Source organism: Saccoglossus kowalevskii, chromosome 9, assembly GCF_978046115.1.
Source record: "Saccoglossus kowalevskii chromosome 9, keSacKowa6.1, whole genome shotgun sequence".
Classification (NCBI taxonomy): Eukaryota; Metazoa; Hemichordata; class Enteropneusta; family Harrimaniidae; genus Saccoglossus; species Saccoglossus kowalevskii.
In genome coordinates this window covers 22,458,728-22,477,961 of record NC_140649.1, presented here as the reverse complement: position 1 = coordinate 22,477,961, position 19,234 = coordinate 22,458,728, and the positions used below count along the sequence as shown (strand labels likewise).

The following is a 19,234-nucleotide window of genomic DNA, read 5'->3' as shown; positions in this document are numbered from 1 at the left end:
TGGTCTCACCTCTGACCCAGGTGATTACGCCCTCAAACAGGGAGCACCTGAGAAAAAAAATATTTAAAAAATGTCATTGGTTCTTGCTAGGCATTTAAATTGAGGGCTACGAGCAGCCATTGGTTGATTAGTGACATAAGACCTAATGTCCTAGTCCTAGATCTTTAAAAGGGGGCCAAGGTTGGGCTAGGCCTCCATTATTATCATCCGTTTTTTTAAGGGCCCAAGCCTGAAGGGCTAGGCCCATATAATTATTGTGCAATAATTCAAGTAATTTTTACTTGATCGGTTTCAAATTTATATATGTTATAGACGAAGGTATATGGATAACCAAGTTTATTATTGGTGCATTTTACATGCATAATAATGAGATATGGAGTAATTATTTTTAGACTTTAATGTTTTGACCTCCGTGCGTCCGCCTGTCCGTCCGTCCGTGCGTGTGTGTGTGCGTCCGTCTGGACCTGTATCTTAGAAATGCCTTGGCCAATCACAATCAAACTCACACATACATCATACATTGCATCATACATATGCACATCAATTTGTTTCACAGATGGATTTTGTTTAAACTTAGTATATACATTGGACATTATAGTATCTTGATGCACATCATTTTGTTTTTCAGATAAGATTCAAAATGGCCGACTGGCGGCAATTTTGTTTTAATGAATGTGGTTCTAGTGCCATATCTGTGACTTGCTTTGACTGATTATGTTCAAATTTTTAATATTCATTATACACCATGTCATAGATATACAGATACATGTATATTGGTTTGACAATCCTATCAAAAATGGCCGAATGGTTTGTCATCAAGCATTTCTGGCATTTATGGATGGATTTTGTTCAAACTTATAACATACATTAGACATTACGAGTTCCTGATGCATGTCATTTTATTTTTCAGATCAGATTCAAAATGGCTGATTGGCGGTCATTTTGTTTTAACGAATGGGCTTCTAGAGCCATCTCTGACATGCTTTGACTGATTATGTTCAAATTTTCAATGGATGGATTTTGTTCAAACTTATAACATACATTAGACATTACGGGTTCCTGATGCACATTATTTTATTTTTTAGATCACATTAAAAATGGCTGACTGGCGGCCATTTTGTTTTAATTTTTGGGCTTCTAGAGCCATATCTCTGACATGCTTTGACTGATTATGTTCAAATTTTATATATTCATTATTTATAATGTTATAGATATATAAATGTATTTGAAATAGCTGATTTTGTTTTAATTAATGCTGTTCCGGAGCAATATCTCTCAATATGGACAAGTACTCGTTTGACAATCAGATACAAATGTCAATCATTTCAATGTTAAACAATCATCATAATTATATTCCTGACATGGTTATATTCCAGCTATATTACTATAAACAAATATATATATATTAAATGTGATAACTAACGGGGACTGTGCCATGCATGGCTTGTTTCACTTGTTTTTATATTTTTTTTTTTTAGCCCAAATGTGCTAAGTACTGGCCTGATGAGTCAGCTAAGTACAACAACCTTACCGTCATTTTAGAAGCTACGCAACGATTGGCTGATTTCACTCACCGGACATTCAGGTTACAAGAGGTATGTATGGAAAATTTCATGTCATCATGTACATTGTACCTGGTTTAACATATTTAACTGAACTGGTTCCAGCTAGCTGCTGGTACTTGGCTTGGTAGGAGCTGGAATTCATAGACTGTGTTAGTACCAAAGACAATGTAAATTACTGATGATATGTGTGATTTGAAATATAGTACAGGATCAATCGCATGCACTACTGAGGTTTTTGTTACATGTCTATCTTAGGACTGAATTTTAACTTTATCCAGGTTTTTTTTTTTGCTATGTTCTGGTTCTATCTTTTAAACTTACTTACATTTTACTCTTACATGTATAACTGTGCAATCAATACGCTGTTAAATCTATTCTGATGTCTTACAACGTTTTTTTTTATTATTTTCTCAGGAGGAGTCACATGACATACGTATAGTGAGTCTGTTCCATTTCACAGTTTGGCCAGATTTTGGTGTGCCGATGTATGCCACTGCCGTTTTGTCATTCCTCAAATGTGTAAAAGCAAGCAATCCACCACATGCTGGTCCTATGGTGGTGCACTGCAGGTATGTATGGAGGTTTTTATTCAAGGGGAACTAAGGGTGGGAAATTGACATGCATAAAACTTACATCATGTGCTTACATAAATTGTATGGAGTTTAATTTCACTGATTTTTGCTGGGAAAGGATTAACCAGCTTTGTTATTAGTCCAAGAAAATTGTTCAGCTTGGAATGTGTCTGAACCCCTTATTAGTATGCAAGAATGTAGGAATGTACCAAGAAAATTGTTTTTCTGGAGTAAATTGTAGTGTGTTTTACTTATGGAAGGTCAAAAAGTGCATGGAGATTTTATGAAAATGTGTGGATGTTAACAGAATGATGTCGCTTGGTCACAGTCGCGCTATAAATGATGGACTATTTTGGGCGTAGCTATAAAATGTGTCACCGAAGTACTCACACGTGTGGATGATTCCAATAGTTTGTGCTGTGAAGAAACTCCATTAGAAAATAAGTATTGTGTAATTTGTAATGAGAATGTATTCAAATAGATTTATGTTTATGAATCTTGTTTCTTTTCAGAGTGAATTTATATAATTCAAATTGTTTATGAAAATGTTTTTTATACTTTTTCAATGGATTGAATTTACAAATGATGAGTTATTTTGTTATACCACCACTCGAATTATGTGTTACGAATTTCTGATAGTTTAGGCTTTGTGTTCTTGCAAACGGAAAGACATTTACTTGTGTACAGTGGACATCGAAAGTTGTGAAATCATGGTACTGTGTTGGCATTATACAACTTGCAGTTCCCTTTTGATGGACTTTGTTTGACCGTCCGGGTTATTGAACTGTAGTATTATGTAAATCTGCCTAGGGAAATTCTGCAAGCAAAGTTTACATTGCCATTTTCACGCTGCGTTATAACGTGGAGTCGTCATCTAAATATGCACAATTGTTCGTCTCATGTTCCCCAACGCATTTAAAAAACCCTTTTGAATTTGGGGGACTTTGTGTGACTGACCGTGGTGTTTGTAAACTTTAGTCGAACTGTAGTAGTGTGTAAATCTGCCTCAATGTGGAGTTGCCATCCTCTCTTGTTTACCAACTCATTTACGTTTGTGTCTCAACGAGGACTGAAAAGTGATTTTCATTTACTTTGTCTGTTACAAATCAACTGTATAAATCAACCTATTGCCATCGGGATTGTCAACTACACTTGGCGGTGTAGTGCATATCGTTCTTTTTGCATGAAACGCTCCCGAACCAGGAAATCGTCGGCAAATCGGGATGGTCTCGTCACATAATTTCTTAGCTTGTTTTTGACCGCAGTACGCTTGAACTTACACACACCCACGCTTATGGGAATAGTGCATCTTGGGTAATACTGTATTGATCGAGGTAAAACAAACATGGCTGCTGTAATGCCTGTTGTTCGACTAATCGCTCGTGTTTCTCTTCCTGTATTATAGTTCCCTGTTTTCTTTGATTTTTTTATTTCAATTAAACAGCGATTTGGCTGTGGCCATGCATTTAGTCATTGTCGACTGTTTTTCTCGAATTTCATAGTAACATACACTAAGTACAAATAAACGTCCCGAGTTGAACAGTAGTCATTTCTAAGGTTCAAATTAAACAAACATGATTATTTACTTTAGTTTAATTTCTTGTTAAAAATTGCGTTTCCAAAATAAAGAAATAATAACAGGTACCCTCATGTATACTTCAAGTTTTCATTAAAACAAAGTCAAAGTCTTTGAAATTGCTTTTCTGTCTGTTCGCCAATCCATTGCTCCAAAACACACCTTTAAATACTCTTATTTTCCCAGCATCGAGATGGCTCTGCCAACTATTGTTGATGAGTGAAATGTAAAAAAGATATATTTGCTGGATTTTATTTTCACTGGATCATCCCTTCAGTGAAAATAATAGCGAGAATAAATTACAAGCGAAAATTAAGTACTCCACAGTATATGAATGATTTCATACCATATATGCTGTATTGGAATCTCTAGTGCATTTAAGTCAATTGCTTATAGTAAACTGGATTATAAAATATGACTTATATTGACCACACATCTCTACTAATTATAAGCAATTTTTTCAGATGTATGATTATTAGAGGATGAATGGTACTGATATGTAAGGATATATTTGTTTATTTTAAACTCAGTGCTGGTGTTGGTCGGACGGGTACATTCATCGTTATCGACTCCATGTTAGATATGATCAAGGCAGAAGGAAAAGTGAATATTTTTGACTTTGTGAAACGAATACGTTCACAACGTATCAACATGGTTCAAGTATTGGTAAGTACCATTATACTGTAATCTATCGTAATTTGATTTTCTTCTCAACTGAGCTTTTGCGATTTTCAATGACTCCCAAAATTTGTGATAGTTTTTCCCTTGAGAAATCAATGCAGTCAATACAATGTACAAATTATGGTCATAATATTATGCTATTTTGTAACCTTGTGTGATTGTGATGATTTTTGTACTACCGGTACTTTATTATACACATCAGAATACATATATAGAAGATAATATTTGGTAATCGTAGTCCTAAATAACTATTAAAAATCTTATATCATATTGTATTATATCATATTTATCAGTCCGAGCAGCATTTATTTATTTGTAAACTACTATCAGAATACATACTTTTGTAATAGTGTTACATGTATATGTCATCTGATCACTTTGATATGTGAACAAATAGTGCGAGTGGGTTAGATCAAAATGGTGATTCTGAAATAAAAATTAAGTGCATCGAGAAAGCTTTTTGAGCTCTTTAAATCTTTGTGTATTTAGAATCCCCACTTCAAAGTTATTCTTGCTATTTTCTTATCAGGATCAGTACACATTTATCTACGAAGCAGTATTAGAAGCTAGTTTGTGTGGGGATACCTCTATTTCTACATCAGATTACAGAATTAAATTGTATAAATTAAAACAGATCAATTCAAGAACAAATCAAAATGCAATATTTCAAGAATTCCAGGTAAGCCCAAATTTATAAGTTAACTGTGTATGAATACTGTTAGTGGCCTGCAGTTATTTCCAAGATGGCTGATGTTGCTAGTTGATGAGTGTGCCCTCTGGAGACAGAAACAAGCCTTTGTAATGCTTTCAGATCAACTGCAGCTTTGTCAGTTTATTATAAAAACTTGTTTTATTAGCTCCGCTGTCGACTTTGTCGAGCGGAGCTTATCATATGAGTGATTGTCCGTCGTCGTCGTCCGTGTCAATGTTTTACTTTTTCGACTTCTTCTTGAAAACTACAAGCCTAAATGCTTTGATACTTGGTGTATATGTACCTTGGGTAGACCTCTCTTAGGTTTGTTCATTTCATGTTGATATCTTTAATTCTCTAATTTTGGTGAATATTTTTGTCATTTTTGGTAAAAACTGATATTTTCGACTTCTTGTTAAAAACCGCAAGTGCAATTGCTTTGATATTACATCTATAGGTACTACATGTGGACCTCTCTCAGATTTGTTAATTTTGTAATGATATCTTTAATTCTTTAATTTTGGTGAATATTTTTGTCATTTTTGGTAAAAACTGATATTTTCGACTTCTTGTTAAAAACCGCAAGTCCAATTGCTTTGATACTACATATATAGGTACTACATGTGGACCTCTCTCAGATTTGTTCATTTCGTGATGATATCTTCAATTCTCTAATTTTGGTGAATATTTTTGTCATATTTGGTAAAAACTGATATTTTCGACTTCTTGTTAAAAACCGCAAGTGCAATTGCTTTGATATTACATATATAGGTACTACATGTGGACCTCTCTCAGATTTGTTCATTTTGTAATGATATCTTTAATTCTCTAATTTTGGTGAATATTTTTGTCATTTTTGGTAAAAACTGATATTTTCGACTTCTTGTTAAAAACCGCAAGTGCAATTGCTTTGATATTACATATATAGGTACTACATGTGGACCTCTCTCAGATTTGTTCATTTTGTAATGATATCTTTAATTCTCTAATTTTGGTGAATATTTTTGTCATTTTTGGTAAAAACTGATATTTTCGACTTGTTAAAAACCGCAAGTGCAAATGCTTTGATATTACATATATAGGTACTACATGTGGACCTCTCTCAGATTTGTTCATTTTGTAATGATATCTTTAATTCTCTAATTTTGGTGAATATTTTTGTCATTTTTTGGTGAAAAGTGATATTTTCGACTTCTTGTTAAAAACCGCAAGTCCAATTACTTTGATACTACATATATAGGTACTACATGTGGACCTCTCTCAGATTTGTTTATTTTGTGATGATATCTTCAATTCTTTAATTTTGGTGAATATTTTTGTCATTTTTGGTAAAAAGTGATATTTTTGACTTCTTGTTAAAAACCGCAAGTCCGATTGCTTTGATATTACATATATAGGTACTACATTTGGACCTCTCTCAGATTTGTTCATTTTGTGATGATATCTTCAATTCTCTAATTTTGGTGAATATTTTTGTCATTTTTGGTAAAAAGTGATATTTTCGACTTCTTGTTGAAAACTGTAAGTCCGATTGCTTTGATATTACATATATAGGTACTACATGTGGACCTCTCTCAGATTTGTTCATTTTGTGATGATATCTTCAATTCTCTAATTTTGGTGAATATTTTTGTCATTTTCGGTAAAAAGTGATATTTTCGACTTCTTGTTGAAAACTGCAAGTCCGATTGCTTTGATATTACATATATAGGTACTACATGTGGACCTCTCTCAGATTTGTTCGTTTTGTGATGATATCTTCAATTCTCTAATTAATTTATTTTGGTGAATATTTTTGTCATTTTCGGTAAAAAGTGATATTTTCGACTTCTTGTTGAAAACTGCAAGTCCGATTGCTTTGATATTACATATATAGGTACTACATGTGGACCTCTCTCAGATTTGTTCGTTTTGTGATGATATCTTCAATTCTCTAATTAATTTATTTTGGTGAATATTTTTGTAATTTTTGGTAAAAAGTGATATTTTCGACTTCTTGTTAAAAACTGTAAGTCCGATTGCTTTGATACTATTCATATTGTTCATTTTCTAATGATGTCTTCAGTTCTTTAATTGAAATGTGCATTGCTAACAGCGGAGCTATCTCAGCCGATAGGCTGCTTGTTATTTTATACTTATTCTGCCTATTAATCATCATCCAGACTGGGGACTTAAGGATTGACCTCTGTGTGTGCATCCGGGATAGTGAGTCTTAATTAGTCCTCGTTCGGATGAAGTCCGAAAACAGGGACTTATAATTCGGTCTCCGTTCGTCTGTGTGTCCGTGCGTCTGTGTGTCTGTGCGTCTGTTCGGAGTCGTATCTCAGAATCCCTTGGACCGATTCCCTTCATTCTTTGCATGTGCCTAGTACTTTATGTGGGACATATGCACATGCAGTGGTTTAGCGATTCGATTCAAAATGGCCGACTGGCAGCCATCTTGTTTTTTGAAAATGTTGTATTCTGGACATGCTTTGTCAGTTTTCATTCAAACTTGGTACATAGATTATACATGTTAGGATACATATCCATGATGATTTATTTCACAATTGGATCAAAGATGGCCGACTGGCAGCCATCTTGTTTTTTGAAAATGTCGTATTTTGGACATGCTTTGTCAGTTTTCATTCAAATTTAGTACATAGATCATACATGTTAGGATACATGTCCCCGACCGTCTGTGAGTTCCTGAGTCTGTTCAACCGTCCGTGTGTGCGTCTGTCTGTGCGTCAGTCTATCCAACGTCATATTTCAGAATCCTGTGGACCAATTCCGTTCATTCTTTGCATGTGCCTAGTACCTTATGTGGGACATATGCACATGCAGTGGTTTAGCGATTCCATTCAAAATGGCCGACTGGCAGCCATCTTGTTTTTTGAAAATGTTGTATTTTGGACATGCTTTGTCAGTTGGCATTCAAACTTGGTACATAGATTATACATGTTAGGATACATGTCCATGACGATTTATTTCGCAATTGGATCAAAAATGGTCGACTGGCAGGCATCTTGTTTTTGTTTTTTTATGCGGTATCTTGGACGTGCTCTGTCAGTTTTCATTCAAATTTGGCACATACATGTACTTTATACATGTTAGGATGCATGTCCATGACAATTTGTTTCAAAATCTGGTCAAGGATGGCCGATTGACAGCCATCTGACTTTTTGGCCTTACTACTATATTTCCACAATTTATGTACCATTTTCATTCGTATTTGGCACATACATCATACATATAAGTGTGTTTCATAATCAGATCAAAGATGGCTGAATAACGGCTGTTTTTATTTGGGCTATATTACTATGACACGAAACAAGTGTTTTGATGTAAATAAACAATCTGTTGTATACGCCACTTGGAACTCAAGTTTCAAGGACATGCTCGCGACAACCCCTCCGCTTTAATATGACGAGCACAAAGAGAACTTAACGGGGACTGTGTCATTTTCAATGACTTGTTTTTTTCAGAATTTATCCGTAGTTTGTCCGGTGCCAGAACCTGACGAATGCCAAGCTGGACATGTTGCTGAGAACAGAGCTAAAAATAGATTTCCTAACATCATTCCAGGTTAGTGAAATATCAATGACCACCTGTTATTGTAACAAAATAAGTGTCTTCCACAAAATACTGTGGAATACTTTATTTTCGCTGGAATTAATTTTCGCTGAAAAGGTTTTTTGGGCATGTTGTATGGAATTTATTTTCACTGATTTTTGATGAGTTTAATGTGAAATATAGGAAAAAAAGTATGTTCGCTTTTATGTTCACGGAATCATCCCTTCAGCCAAAATAGCGAAAATAAATTCCAAGCGAAAATAAAGTATTATACAGTATATCGTAATGTGATCATTGTATTCAAATGTATAATTGACATTTTGTAAATTTTTTAATATAATGAATTTATTAAGGTGAATTCTTCTTCAGTTGCATTTACCTGCTGTTATTTCATTTCACAAAAATGTAGACTTGCTACATTACTATTACAGTAATATTTCTGTCATTCCATAAATTGTGTACTTATTGTGATAATTTGTTGTTTTTAGTGGATCAGTATCGTCCATATTTGATGAATCATGAAGATTCTGAAGATAATTATATCAATGCATCGTTTTTAGATGTGAGTAAAATCTTATTGCAGTGTTATGGTTATGGTTATCACATTCAATTGTCATTGAAATGACAGTGTTTTTAATAAAATGACAAATGATTTCAGTGTTTCATCATTGAAATGTCTTCTCTGTCAACCTTTTCTCCAGGATAAAACAGTGCAAAATGTTCAAGGTCAAATGCAATGATTATGTAAACCACGACCTATATTTCGGTCGATATGATCACCAAACTATCTCCGAGTCAAGGTTTTCTCACAGTAACTTCATAATAAAATTGTTACATGGGTTCAGTTAATATTTGACTGCAATCTTTCTTGCTTTGAATTGTCGAGCGGAGCTTATCATATGAGTGATTGTCCGTCAATGTTTTACTTTTTCAACTTGTTCTTGAAAACTACAAGCCTGAATTCTTTGATATTTGGTATATATGTACCTTGGGCAGGCCTCTCTTAGATTTGTTCTTTTCATGATGATATCTTTAATTCTCTTATTTTGGTGAATATTTTTTGTCATTTTTGATAAAAGGTGATATTTTCGACTTCTTTTTAAAAACCGCAAGTCTGATTGCTTTGATATTACATATATAGGCACTGCATGTGGACCTCTTTCAGATTTGTTCATTTTGTGATGATATCTTTAATTCTCTAATTTTGGTGAATATTTTTGTCATTTTTGGTAAAAAGTGATATTTTCGACGTCTTGTTAAAAACTGCAAGTCTGATTGCTTTGATATTACATATATAGGGACTACATATGGACCTCTCTCGGATTTGATCATTTTGTGATGATATCTTTAATTCTCTCATTTTGGTGAATATTTTTGTCATTTTTGGTAAAAAGTTATATTTTTGAATTCTTGTCAAAAACAGCAAGTCCGATTGCTTTGATACTATACATATTGTTTATTTTCTAATGATATCTTCAGTTCTTCAATTGCAATGTGCATTGCTAACAGCGGAGCTATCTCAGTCGACAGGCTGCTTGTTTATGAATAAGAATGTATTTAAGTATTTTTAACTTCAGGCATACAAACAGAAGAACGCCTTTCTTGCCACTCAGATGCCACTACCTAACACGATAGATCACTTCTGGAGAATGATCCATAATTACAAGTCATGTAGTATAGTCATGTTGAATGCAATGGATAAAACCGATGAGGTAAGAACAATATACATGTATGTAATGGTGGGTGTCAATATTATGTTTGTCTCAACTTGATTTCTCTCAATGTGAATACTCTTAGTTGAAACCCAATGTGAATCAAATGTTAACACTACCAAACAGAAACTACTGAAATGCATTTCAGTTTCTGTGATTTTGAGACATATATTATAGAAGCAAGCACTTGATAGATGTCGATATGCATGTCATGTGATATGCAAAAAAGATCTTGAGTGAATTGAAAATGTTGATTGATCACATCGCAAAACAAACATACATTTTTAGATTTTGCATTTTCACAACTTTGATAATCTCGCTCATTTCTGTAAACTCAATCAAACAAACTTTGCGAGATCATGAGGTCTGAAGAGGAGCTTTCTGTAGATTTAAAGTTTGACTAACTCAGATCTTAGCTCACTTAAATCTATTCATAAAGGTCTAATCACAAATCCTTTCATAAAGTTTGATCAATTCAGAACTAAGCTCAATTAAATCTCTTCATAAGGATCTAATCACTAATCCTTTCATACATTACTTTGCAGTCTCTTGGTCAGTATTGGCCAGATGAGGGGTCATTGGAGTTTGGTCCATTCACAGTAGAATTGGTATCCAATAGTAACTATGGTGGTATTATATGTCGGATTTTGAAACTATATCCAACTGGTTACAAGGTATGAAATGATGACTGTTTTGAGTATTTGTGTATTGAGTTTGTAACTTTATCTGTGAAGATGTGAAGTCTGTAACAAATAAACACAAAATGTATGTGTTTTTGTTTGATAACAAAAATTACAGAGGTCAGTGTCAATATACAGTGTTCAAATCTAGGAAATAAATTCATAAAAGCTTTCGTTAATATACCCTTGACAATAGCTATTCACTGATGTTACAGTGTATATATACTTACAATATTTTTTAGGAACAGTGATACGTCACAGAACATTCTACGTTGCTATGACACGGACCCCTGTACCATGTATTTCTATGGGCTCTGCGCAAGCTGCTGTAGAATGCCTGCTGTACAACCAAATTTAGATATGTTGCACATGTAGGGATAATCTTGTTCGAGGGAGTCTCAACAACCATCCCAAAGTAAATTTTTCTGAGATGGTTGCCAGGCAGTGCAAATGTAAGCCCAAGAATAGAAAGCCAATCCAGTACTTTCTACCATCCATTTGTATCTTATTACTAAAAATATTGTTTGTTGCAGGAAGGTGACAATATCCGTACTGTGCAGCAGTTTTTCTTGACGTGTTGGCCCCTAGGTCATGAAGTCCCTCAGTCAAAACCTGCCGTTATGGATCTTGTTTCATTGGTGGAAAAATGGCAGCAAAAAACTGGTAATGGTCCAATCACAGTTCATTGCCTGTAAGTGTCTTGTATACAATTTGCTTCTTGCATACTTTGACCTGCGATATGATGAAAAAATATGTATTTTATATTTTAAAAACATATTGTCTGTGTCCTGGATGCTTCCAAAACAGAGTCAATGTGTTTGGTACAAAATGGAACCAGGTACGGTAAAAAGCATGTGGGGGACAATAGTATGAGGTTATCATGATGATACTGCAAAGTTGCACAAAAGCAGTATGGTGATCACATAGTGGATGACGATACAACCCATACTGTCTGAGCCTACCAACGCGTAGCAGAAGACGATACAACCCATACTGCTCGAGTCTACTAACACGTAGCGGAAGACTATACAACCCATACTGTCTGAGCCTACAGACACATAGCAGAAGACTATGCAAACCATACTGCTCGAGTCTACTAACACGTAGCGGAAGACTATACAACCCATACTGCCTGAGCCTACAGACACATAGCGAAAGACTATACAACCCATACTGCCTGAGCCTACAGACACATAGCGGAAGACTATGCAACCCATACTGCCTGAGCCTACCAACGCGTAGCGAAAGACAATACAACCCATACTGCCTGAGCCTACCAACACATCGCGGAAGACAATGCAACCCATACTGCCTGAGCCTACCAACGCATCACGAAAGACAATACAACCCATACTGCCTGAGCCTACCAACGCATAGCAGAAGATGATACAACCCATACTGCCTTAGCCTATCAACGCGTAACGGGAGACAATGCAACCCATACTGCCTGGGTGCATACTTTGCAGTATCCTCGTTATAACCTTATTATTATACATCTTTTTCCTGCTTCTAGTAATAATTTAATTAGAGAATATTGCTTAAAATGACAACAAGAAACGTTTTGCGCTGTGCAAATGTTTGCATTCAGCAGCATGGTTCTGTTGGGTACTACAGCGTAAACAAAAAAAAGTATTAAAATGTGCTGATACATTTTGGAATGCTTTTTTACCAAATGACAAATCCTATTGTGTTCATTGACCTGTATTGTATTACATAATGTTGTAATGTCTTTGTTGCTTCACAGGAATGGTCTTGGTAGGAGCGGTACATTCTGTGCCCTCTATGCTGTGATAGAACGGATTAAAGTTGAACAGGTTGTAGATGTCTTCCAGGCCGTCAAAAAACTTCGAATAAATCGACCTAATATGGTGCAAAATTTGGTGAGTCTTACTATACGAGAAACGACTGTGTGGAATCTGTTAGTTCACAATCTTTTATTAGCTCCGCTGTCGACTTTGTCAAGCGGAGCTTATCATATGAGTGATTGTCCGTCGTCGTCCGTGTCAGTGTTTTACTTTTTCGACTTCTTCTTAAAAACTACAAGGCTGAATACTTTGATACTTAGTGTATATGTACCTTGGGTAGACCTCTCTTAGGTTTGTTCATTTCATGTTGATATCATCAATTCCCTAATTTTGGTGAATATTTTTGTCATTTTTGGTAAAAAGTGATATTTTCGACTATTTGTTAAAAACCACAAGTCCAATTGCTTTGATACTACATATATAGGTACTACATGTGGACCTCTCTCAGATTTGTTCATTTCGTGATGATATCTTCAATTCTCTAATTTTGGTGAATATTTTTGTCATTTTTGGTTAAAAGTGATATTTTCGACTTCTTGTTAAAAACCGCAAGTGCAATTGCTTTGATATTACATATATAGGTACTACATGTGGACCTCTCTCAGATTTGTTTCTTTTGTAATGATATCTTCAATTCTTTAATTTTGGTGAATATTTTTGTCATTTTTGGTAAAAAGTGATATTTTCGACTACTTTACATATTCATTTTCTAATGATATCTTCAGTTCTTTAATTGAAATGTGCATTGCTAACAGCGGAGCTATCTCAGCTGATAGGCTGCTTGTCTATTATCTGCTGACCATTCCTATAGCAAAAGATTATATGTCTATAATAATGAGATAATGAAAAAATCTACAAATATAATAGAATTGTGAATAATTGTTGTGGACGGGCCTTCCCTATTTGTCAGTCCATGGAGGTAAATTTTTTTTTACCTCCATGGTCAGTCTGAGTATGCATGTTCCCATGGTAATGTCTGAAGTCAGAGATTGCCAATCAGTGCTAACTATGCTGTTTATAGATAGTCGTGATTCACAAGGCCATCTTTTGGTCACACAGAATGGCTAGATCCCAGGCTGTACAATCAGTCTTCTAATAGCTAAATAGCTGACTACCCTCTCTAGACTTACCATTACCATATCCAATATTTACTATGCTAACTATTTATGAACGTCACTGCAGGCATTTTGGCTGGGGGAAATAATTGAGAAATTTGTATGTATGATGAATTGTACCCCCGAAAGTACCAGGATGTCAGGATGTGTCATGCATATACCTGTTATTTACCATATCTCATTTGTTTTTCTTACAGGACCAGTACAATTTCTGCTATGATGCTGTGTTGGAGTTTCTAGACTCTTTTGAAGCCTATGCTAATTTCAAATAATCTGCATATTACAACATAACATGATTTCCATGCACAGCCATGGTAGACTTGTAGAACTTTTACAGACATCGAATATTTGATAAATTCTTCCATTCCTCCCAATTCGTGATAGCCTTGTTTTGATTGGCTATAAAACACATAATACAAATATATTTATACTTAATAGCCAATAGGAAGGAATTTTTCTGACTTGTATGTAGAGGTTCATGATTGGAAATTTAATATTGCTAGTATATATCACAGGATTGATATCAACAGTTTCATTTTTAATCTGATCCTTGACATGATTTCTGATCCATTTATCATTAAATTAACTGACAGGTGACTTGCACATATTTTTTTTTATAGATTTTTTAACATCTATTTTCATAACATTTTTTTTTTATCCCTTCAACAGTATTGAGCAAGTACTATTACACTATATGAAACATTTTGTATATAATATAATATTTATTATTCAAGTTATTTTATTCTGTGTCTAAATAGCGAGATATAATGTACACATATCTTGTCTGCAAGCTAACATCCAATGTTTGTTGTTTTTGTCTTCAATCATTAGAAGAAGTGTATTCGTATGTAGCTTTAATAGGTCAAGTCATAAGGTCCTTAGAAAATTTACAATAATCCACACCATATTATGTGGTAGACTACTTACTTTTTGAATCAATATATTATCAAGTGTAGGTCATTTTTATTAAAATACCGAAAGATCTATCTTAACTATCTCGAAATAATGATCTATGGTCATGAAGAAAAAGTAGAAACTTAGGAATAATTAAATCTATGTTTTAGAATTTTAATAAAAAATACCTACACTCCATTTCTTAAATATTATACATCTGTCAACGTAACGCCATAAGTTACTGCATGCCGTAATTTTGCGGAATTTTACAGGGTATTTTCATTCTACCATATTAGGAAATGCAAATTCCAAATATGGAATGATTACCCGCGAAAGCGAAAACAAACATGGCTGCCACCAGGGTTTAACCGAACTCCATACAAAAAAGTTCACTGATTCTGTTCTAAACTTTTTAGATTTGGGCATTCCCATGATGTATCCATGGTAGGAAAAGATATAAAATAAAAAGGTTATTACGAAGATACCTCAAAGTATGCACTCAGACAGTATGCTGTCGCATCAACCTCCACTGCGCGTCGGTCGATACTGCCGCTGTACTGTCTTCGTGCATACTTTAAGGTATCTTCGTAATAACCTTATATTATTAAAATTATTTATCAAGTTTTGTAAAATAATGTTATTTAGTAGAAAAAATTATTGGCTCTTTAAGTTTCATAAGTTATAAAATTACATGAAAAGCTCGTAGATACCATGACATGTCTGTTGTTGATAACCTTTAACTTCAACTCATTTACATAATCAAATGATACAGTTGTCCTTTCATTCCATGCACTACTATGCCATCAACTGATACCCATCATTGTTGGCTTTTATTTCTGTAGCCAGTAAGCTAGGGGAACCTAACATGAAAGATATATGCATGGAGTTAGGGAGCTGGTACTTTCTATTTATTGAGTAATGGGGTTATAGTGTTCTTGTAAGGCGAGTATACTTATTTTAATCTGCGTTTTGTGCCAATCTAACTTATCATGCATTTAATTTATAAACCATTTCAACATTGTTGACATGGTTGTCATGAAATTTCTGTCACCATGGCAACATCTCGTCATGGTTTGAATATCACTACACTATTGAAGTGCAATGTTTAACACTGATTGGAAGTAACTAATTATTAATTATTTTGTATAAAATCAACTTATTGGCTTATTATAATCATAATATCGTACCTATTGCTATGACTAACATGCTGTGGTTTTTAACAACATCATGTTAGTTTTGTTTAATGTCAGTGGACAAGCTTTGAGGTATTTAGGAATGTTTTCTGGTTGCTATGTTACTGTTTGCACCAGGAAAGTGGGTTTGCTTGTGAGCTTGTTTGTCTCAGTTTCTCACAAGTTGAATAGACATGCTTGTATGTTGTCTGCCTCTGATATGTTGGTACAGATACCAAAATATTCAAAATTGTATTTTGTACAGCTTCATTGATGTGTGAGAATAAAAAAAATCACATATTTCTATATTCTATAAAAAAAAAAAGTGGCTTATGCAAGGAGTGAAACTGTAACTAATGAATTGCTGGTATGTATAGCCCTCTATATATGTGTCCTAGTGTTCAGTCTTGTGCAACTGATGCAGTAAGAAATTTACTTCATTATTATGTTATGGTTATATATTGAATATATATATATAGTGGTATTTTTTTCAATGCAATGTGGTAACTGTTGTTTTGCAATGGATTGTGGTAACTATTGATTTGCAATGTATTGTGGGTCACCTTTATTGTTTTGCAATACATTGTGGTAACTATTGTTTTGCGAAGCATTGTGGTAATTATTGTTTTGCAATGGATTATGGGTCACCTTTTTTTGTTTTGCAATACATTGTGGGTCACTTTTATTGTTTTGCAATACATCATGGTAACTATTGTTTTGCAATGCATTGTGGTCACCTAAAATAATCAACTGTTATATAATAATTGAATAAAAAACAAAACAAATTGTTAATATTAGTTAAAAGTTGCACTCTGAGGATACATTTATTGTTGTTCTGGGACTACAGTCAAGTAAAGTATGTTTATAAACTGTCATTTGAAATGAGTCTCATTTAAATCCAAATGAAGCAATTGAAATAGCTCGGCAGGTGAAGTGTGTGCGCATAAAACAGCCTGCATTATTGTGCAACTGTCTGTGTTTTAAGTTATTTTATAACTGACTTAACCTGGTATATTTTGTGACATCCAGGATTTGCAAAGTAGTGTGATATGCGATGATAATCTTGCACAAACACAGTTTGTGAAAAATCATTAAATTGAATGACAAACATACATTTCTAATAATTTAATTGAAGGAATATGTGAAAGAACTGGTTGTTGTTCAAAAGTGATGTTGTACTTATTCACAAAGCTTATAGGACAAATGTCTTTTTGTTTTCAATACAGCTTCAATTTTGCTCATTTGTGTTCATGTGTTTGCCTTCCCAAACACCCACTATGTTCAAGGATGCTTTTGTTGAGATTGAGATTGATTGAGATTGAGATTACAATTATTGTAATTTGTGGAAGCAATTCATGCCAGATATGTCCCAAAAACAACAATTGAACTAGTATTATGTTAAAGTGCAACTTTACAAACTGAAAATTCATATTTCTCATAGTCCAGTTAACAAATAATCCAACATTTTTGTATCTTTATAATATTGTTAACCAACTACAAGATTATATACAACAAATCATTAATTTCTATGTAGAATAAAACATACATTGTCTTGGTAACTGACTATGAATCAAATAGAGCTTATTAAATCAAATTTTCTTTGTCATTTACTGCTTCACAGGTTTTACTTTGTCTTTTCTTCTCCGTGTAAAATATGGATATCTTATTGTATTTTATAATATTACAGTGTAATGTTTCAATTACTGCCAAAAGTGTTGTCTTTTGGAAGCTCATTATTGTTCTGCAGCTTGGTGCTTACAAGTTGTGGCTTTCATTGTAAATAAAGAATTACATTTTTCGTAATACTTTTTTTATTGAGTCTCAATTTATTTCATAATATTTCAGTAATCATGAATTACATACATTGTTAGTTGTACATGTGTGGGTATGTGTGTCTGTTCCCTTTATATCTCTGGAACTGATCACCAAATTTCAATGAAACTTGATACATGAATGCTGTGGAACGATATGCAGGCTCCATTGGTTTTTGCCTGCAATCTGTGCATACTAATTACCTACTGTGCATACTAATAAGAACATTTTTAGCATTTTCACTTGTTTCTCAATTACCGTTCAACAGATTTCAATGATGACCTTATTAAGTCCTAATTTGCATATTAATTTTCATTATTTATTTAACACTTTCATGTAAACTTGGTGCATAGATGGTCTGAGTTAATATCTAGACCTGAATAGTTTTTTGTTGCAATCTGTGAATATTAATATCTCAAACACTTCTTTATGTGTTGTGTAATAAAGACATGTGACAGGAGATAAGAATATGCATGTATAAGGTGACCTCCATTAATATGCATAATTCTAATATCTATTACAGATAAGCATGTTCAAACAATTCTATAATTAAGCTTTGGACAAGAATTATGAATAACATCTGATGGTCATTAATATGCATAAATAATATCTCAAACAATGTTGCACATATATGCATCAAATGCGATATTGACGACTTCATACAAAATGCATGTTTAACCATATGCGATCATGGGAGCTCAATTATGCCAGCATACAGAGTTCATTGAAATCCACTGTGGATATGCATGTACAACTAACTGGCAATTTTTGATATTATAAAATATCCTGTTATTACCTAAATTTGCATAAATTAGACAATTTTGTAATATTTTCAAAAAACATTACCAGATTTAGAATAAATTTGTTGTATAGGTGCTGTGAGATAATCACAGACAGCAAACCAGAAATCTGTGCAATCTAATTTATTCCTTTGTTTTAATGTTATTATAAACTGGGTTATATTGTAATTTAAAAAATAAAGAGATGAAAGCTCTCTTTGCTTTGAAATGCAAACTCGGTTATGACAACTCACTAAACATACCCCTCCAACTATCTTTATTTGACAAACTGATAAGACCAATTATTGTATATGGTAGTGATGTTTGGGGTGATGAAAGCACAACTAAGTCTGCAATTGAGGATGTCCATCTTTCATTTTGTCGGTTCATTCTTGGTCTCTCAAAATTCACACCAAAAATGGCTGTTTATGGTGAGCTAGGAAGGTACCCCATTGACTGTTTTATCAAGAAACAACAACTTAAATATTTCAACCGAGTAACAAACTCTGATAACACATTACTAAGAGAAGCCTACTTAGTAAACAAGAATGTAAAAAGTAAATGGTTTACAAGTGTAGAAACCCTCATGCAAGATTTAGATGTTGTCACCATTGTAAACTCAAGT

General features: G+C 33.8%; 1 protein-coding gene across 1 annotated transcript in view; it reads left to right on the top strand.

The window, feature by feature from the left end:
• Nucleotides 1–17,821, top strand: part of LOC144356541 (receptor-type tyrosine-protein phosphatase mu-like) — a 108,634-nt gene extending 90,813 nt beyond the window's left edge. The window contains exons 25-35 of the mRNA XM_085503309.1: nt 1,479–1,595; nt 1,980–2,134; nt 4,244–4,379; nt 4,924–5,073; nt 8,553–8,652; nt 9,129–9,202; nt 10,218–10,352; nt 10,898–11,026; nt 11,566–11,723; nt 12,777–12,912; nt 14,150–17,821. Of these exons, the coding sequence (XP_085359435.1) occupies nt 1,479–1,595; nt 1,980–2,134; nt 4,244–4,379; nt 4,924–5,073; nt 8,553–8,652; nt 9,129–9,202; nt 10,218–10,352; nt 10,898–11,026; nt 11,566–11,723; nt 12,777–12,912; nt 14,150–14,224 (1,365 nt within the window). The 3' untranslated portion in view covers nt 14,225–17,821. The remainder of the gene's footprint in view (nt 1–1,478; nt 1,596–1,979; nt 2,135–4,243; nt 4,380–4,923; nt 5,074–8,552; nt 8,653–9,128; nt 9,203–10,217; nt 10,353–10,897; nt 11,027–11,565; nt 11,724–12,776; nt 12,913–14,149) is intronic.
• The last annotated feature ends 1,413 nt before the right edge of the window (nt 17,822–19,234 follow it).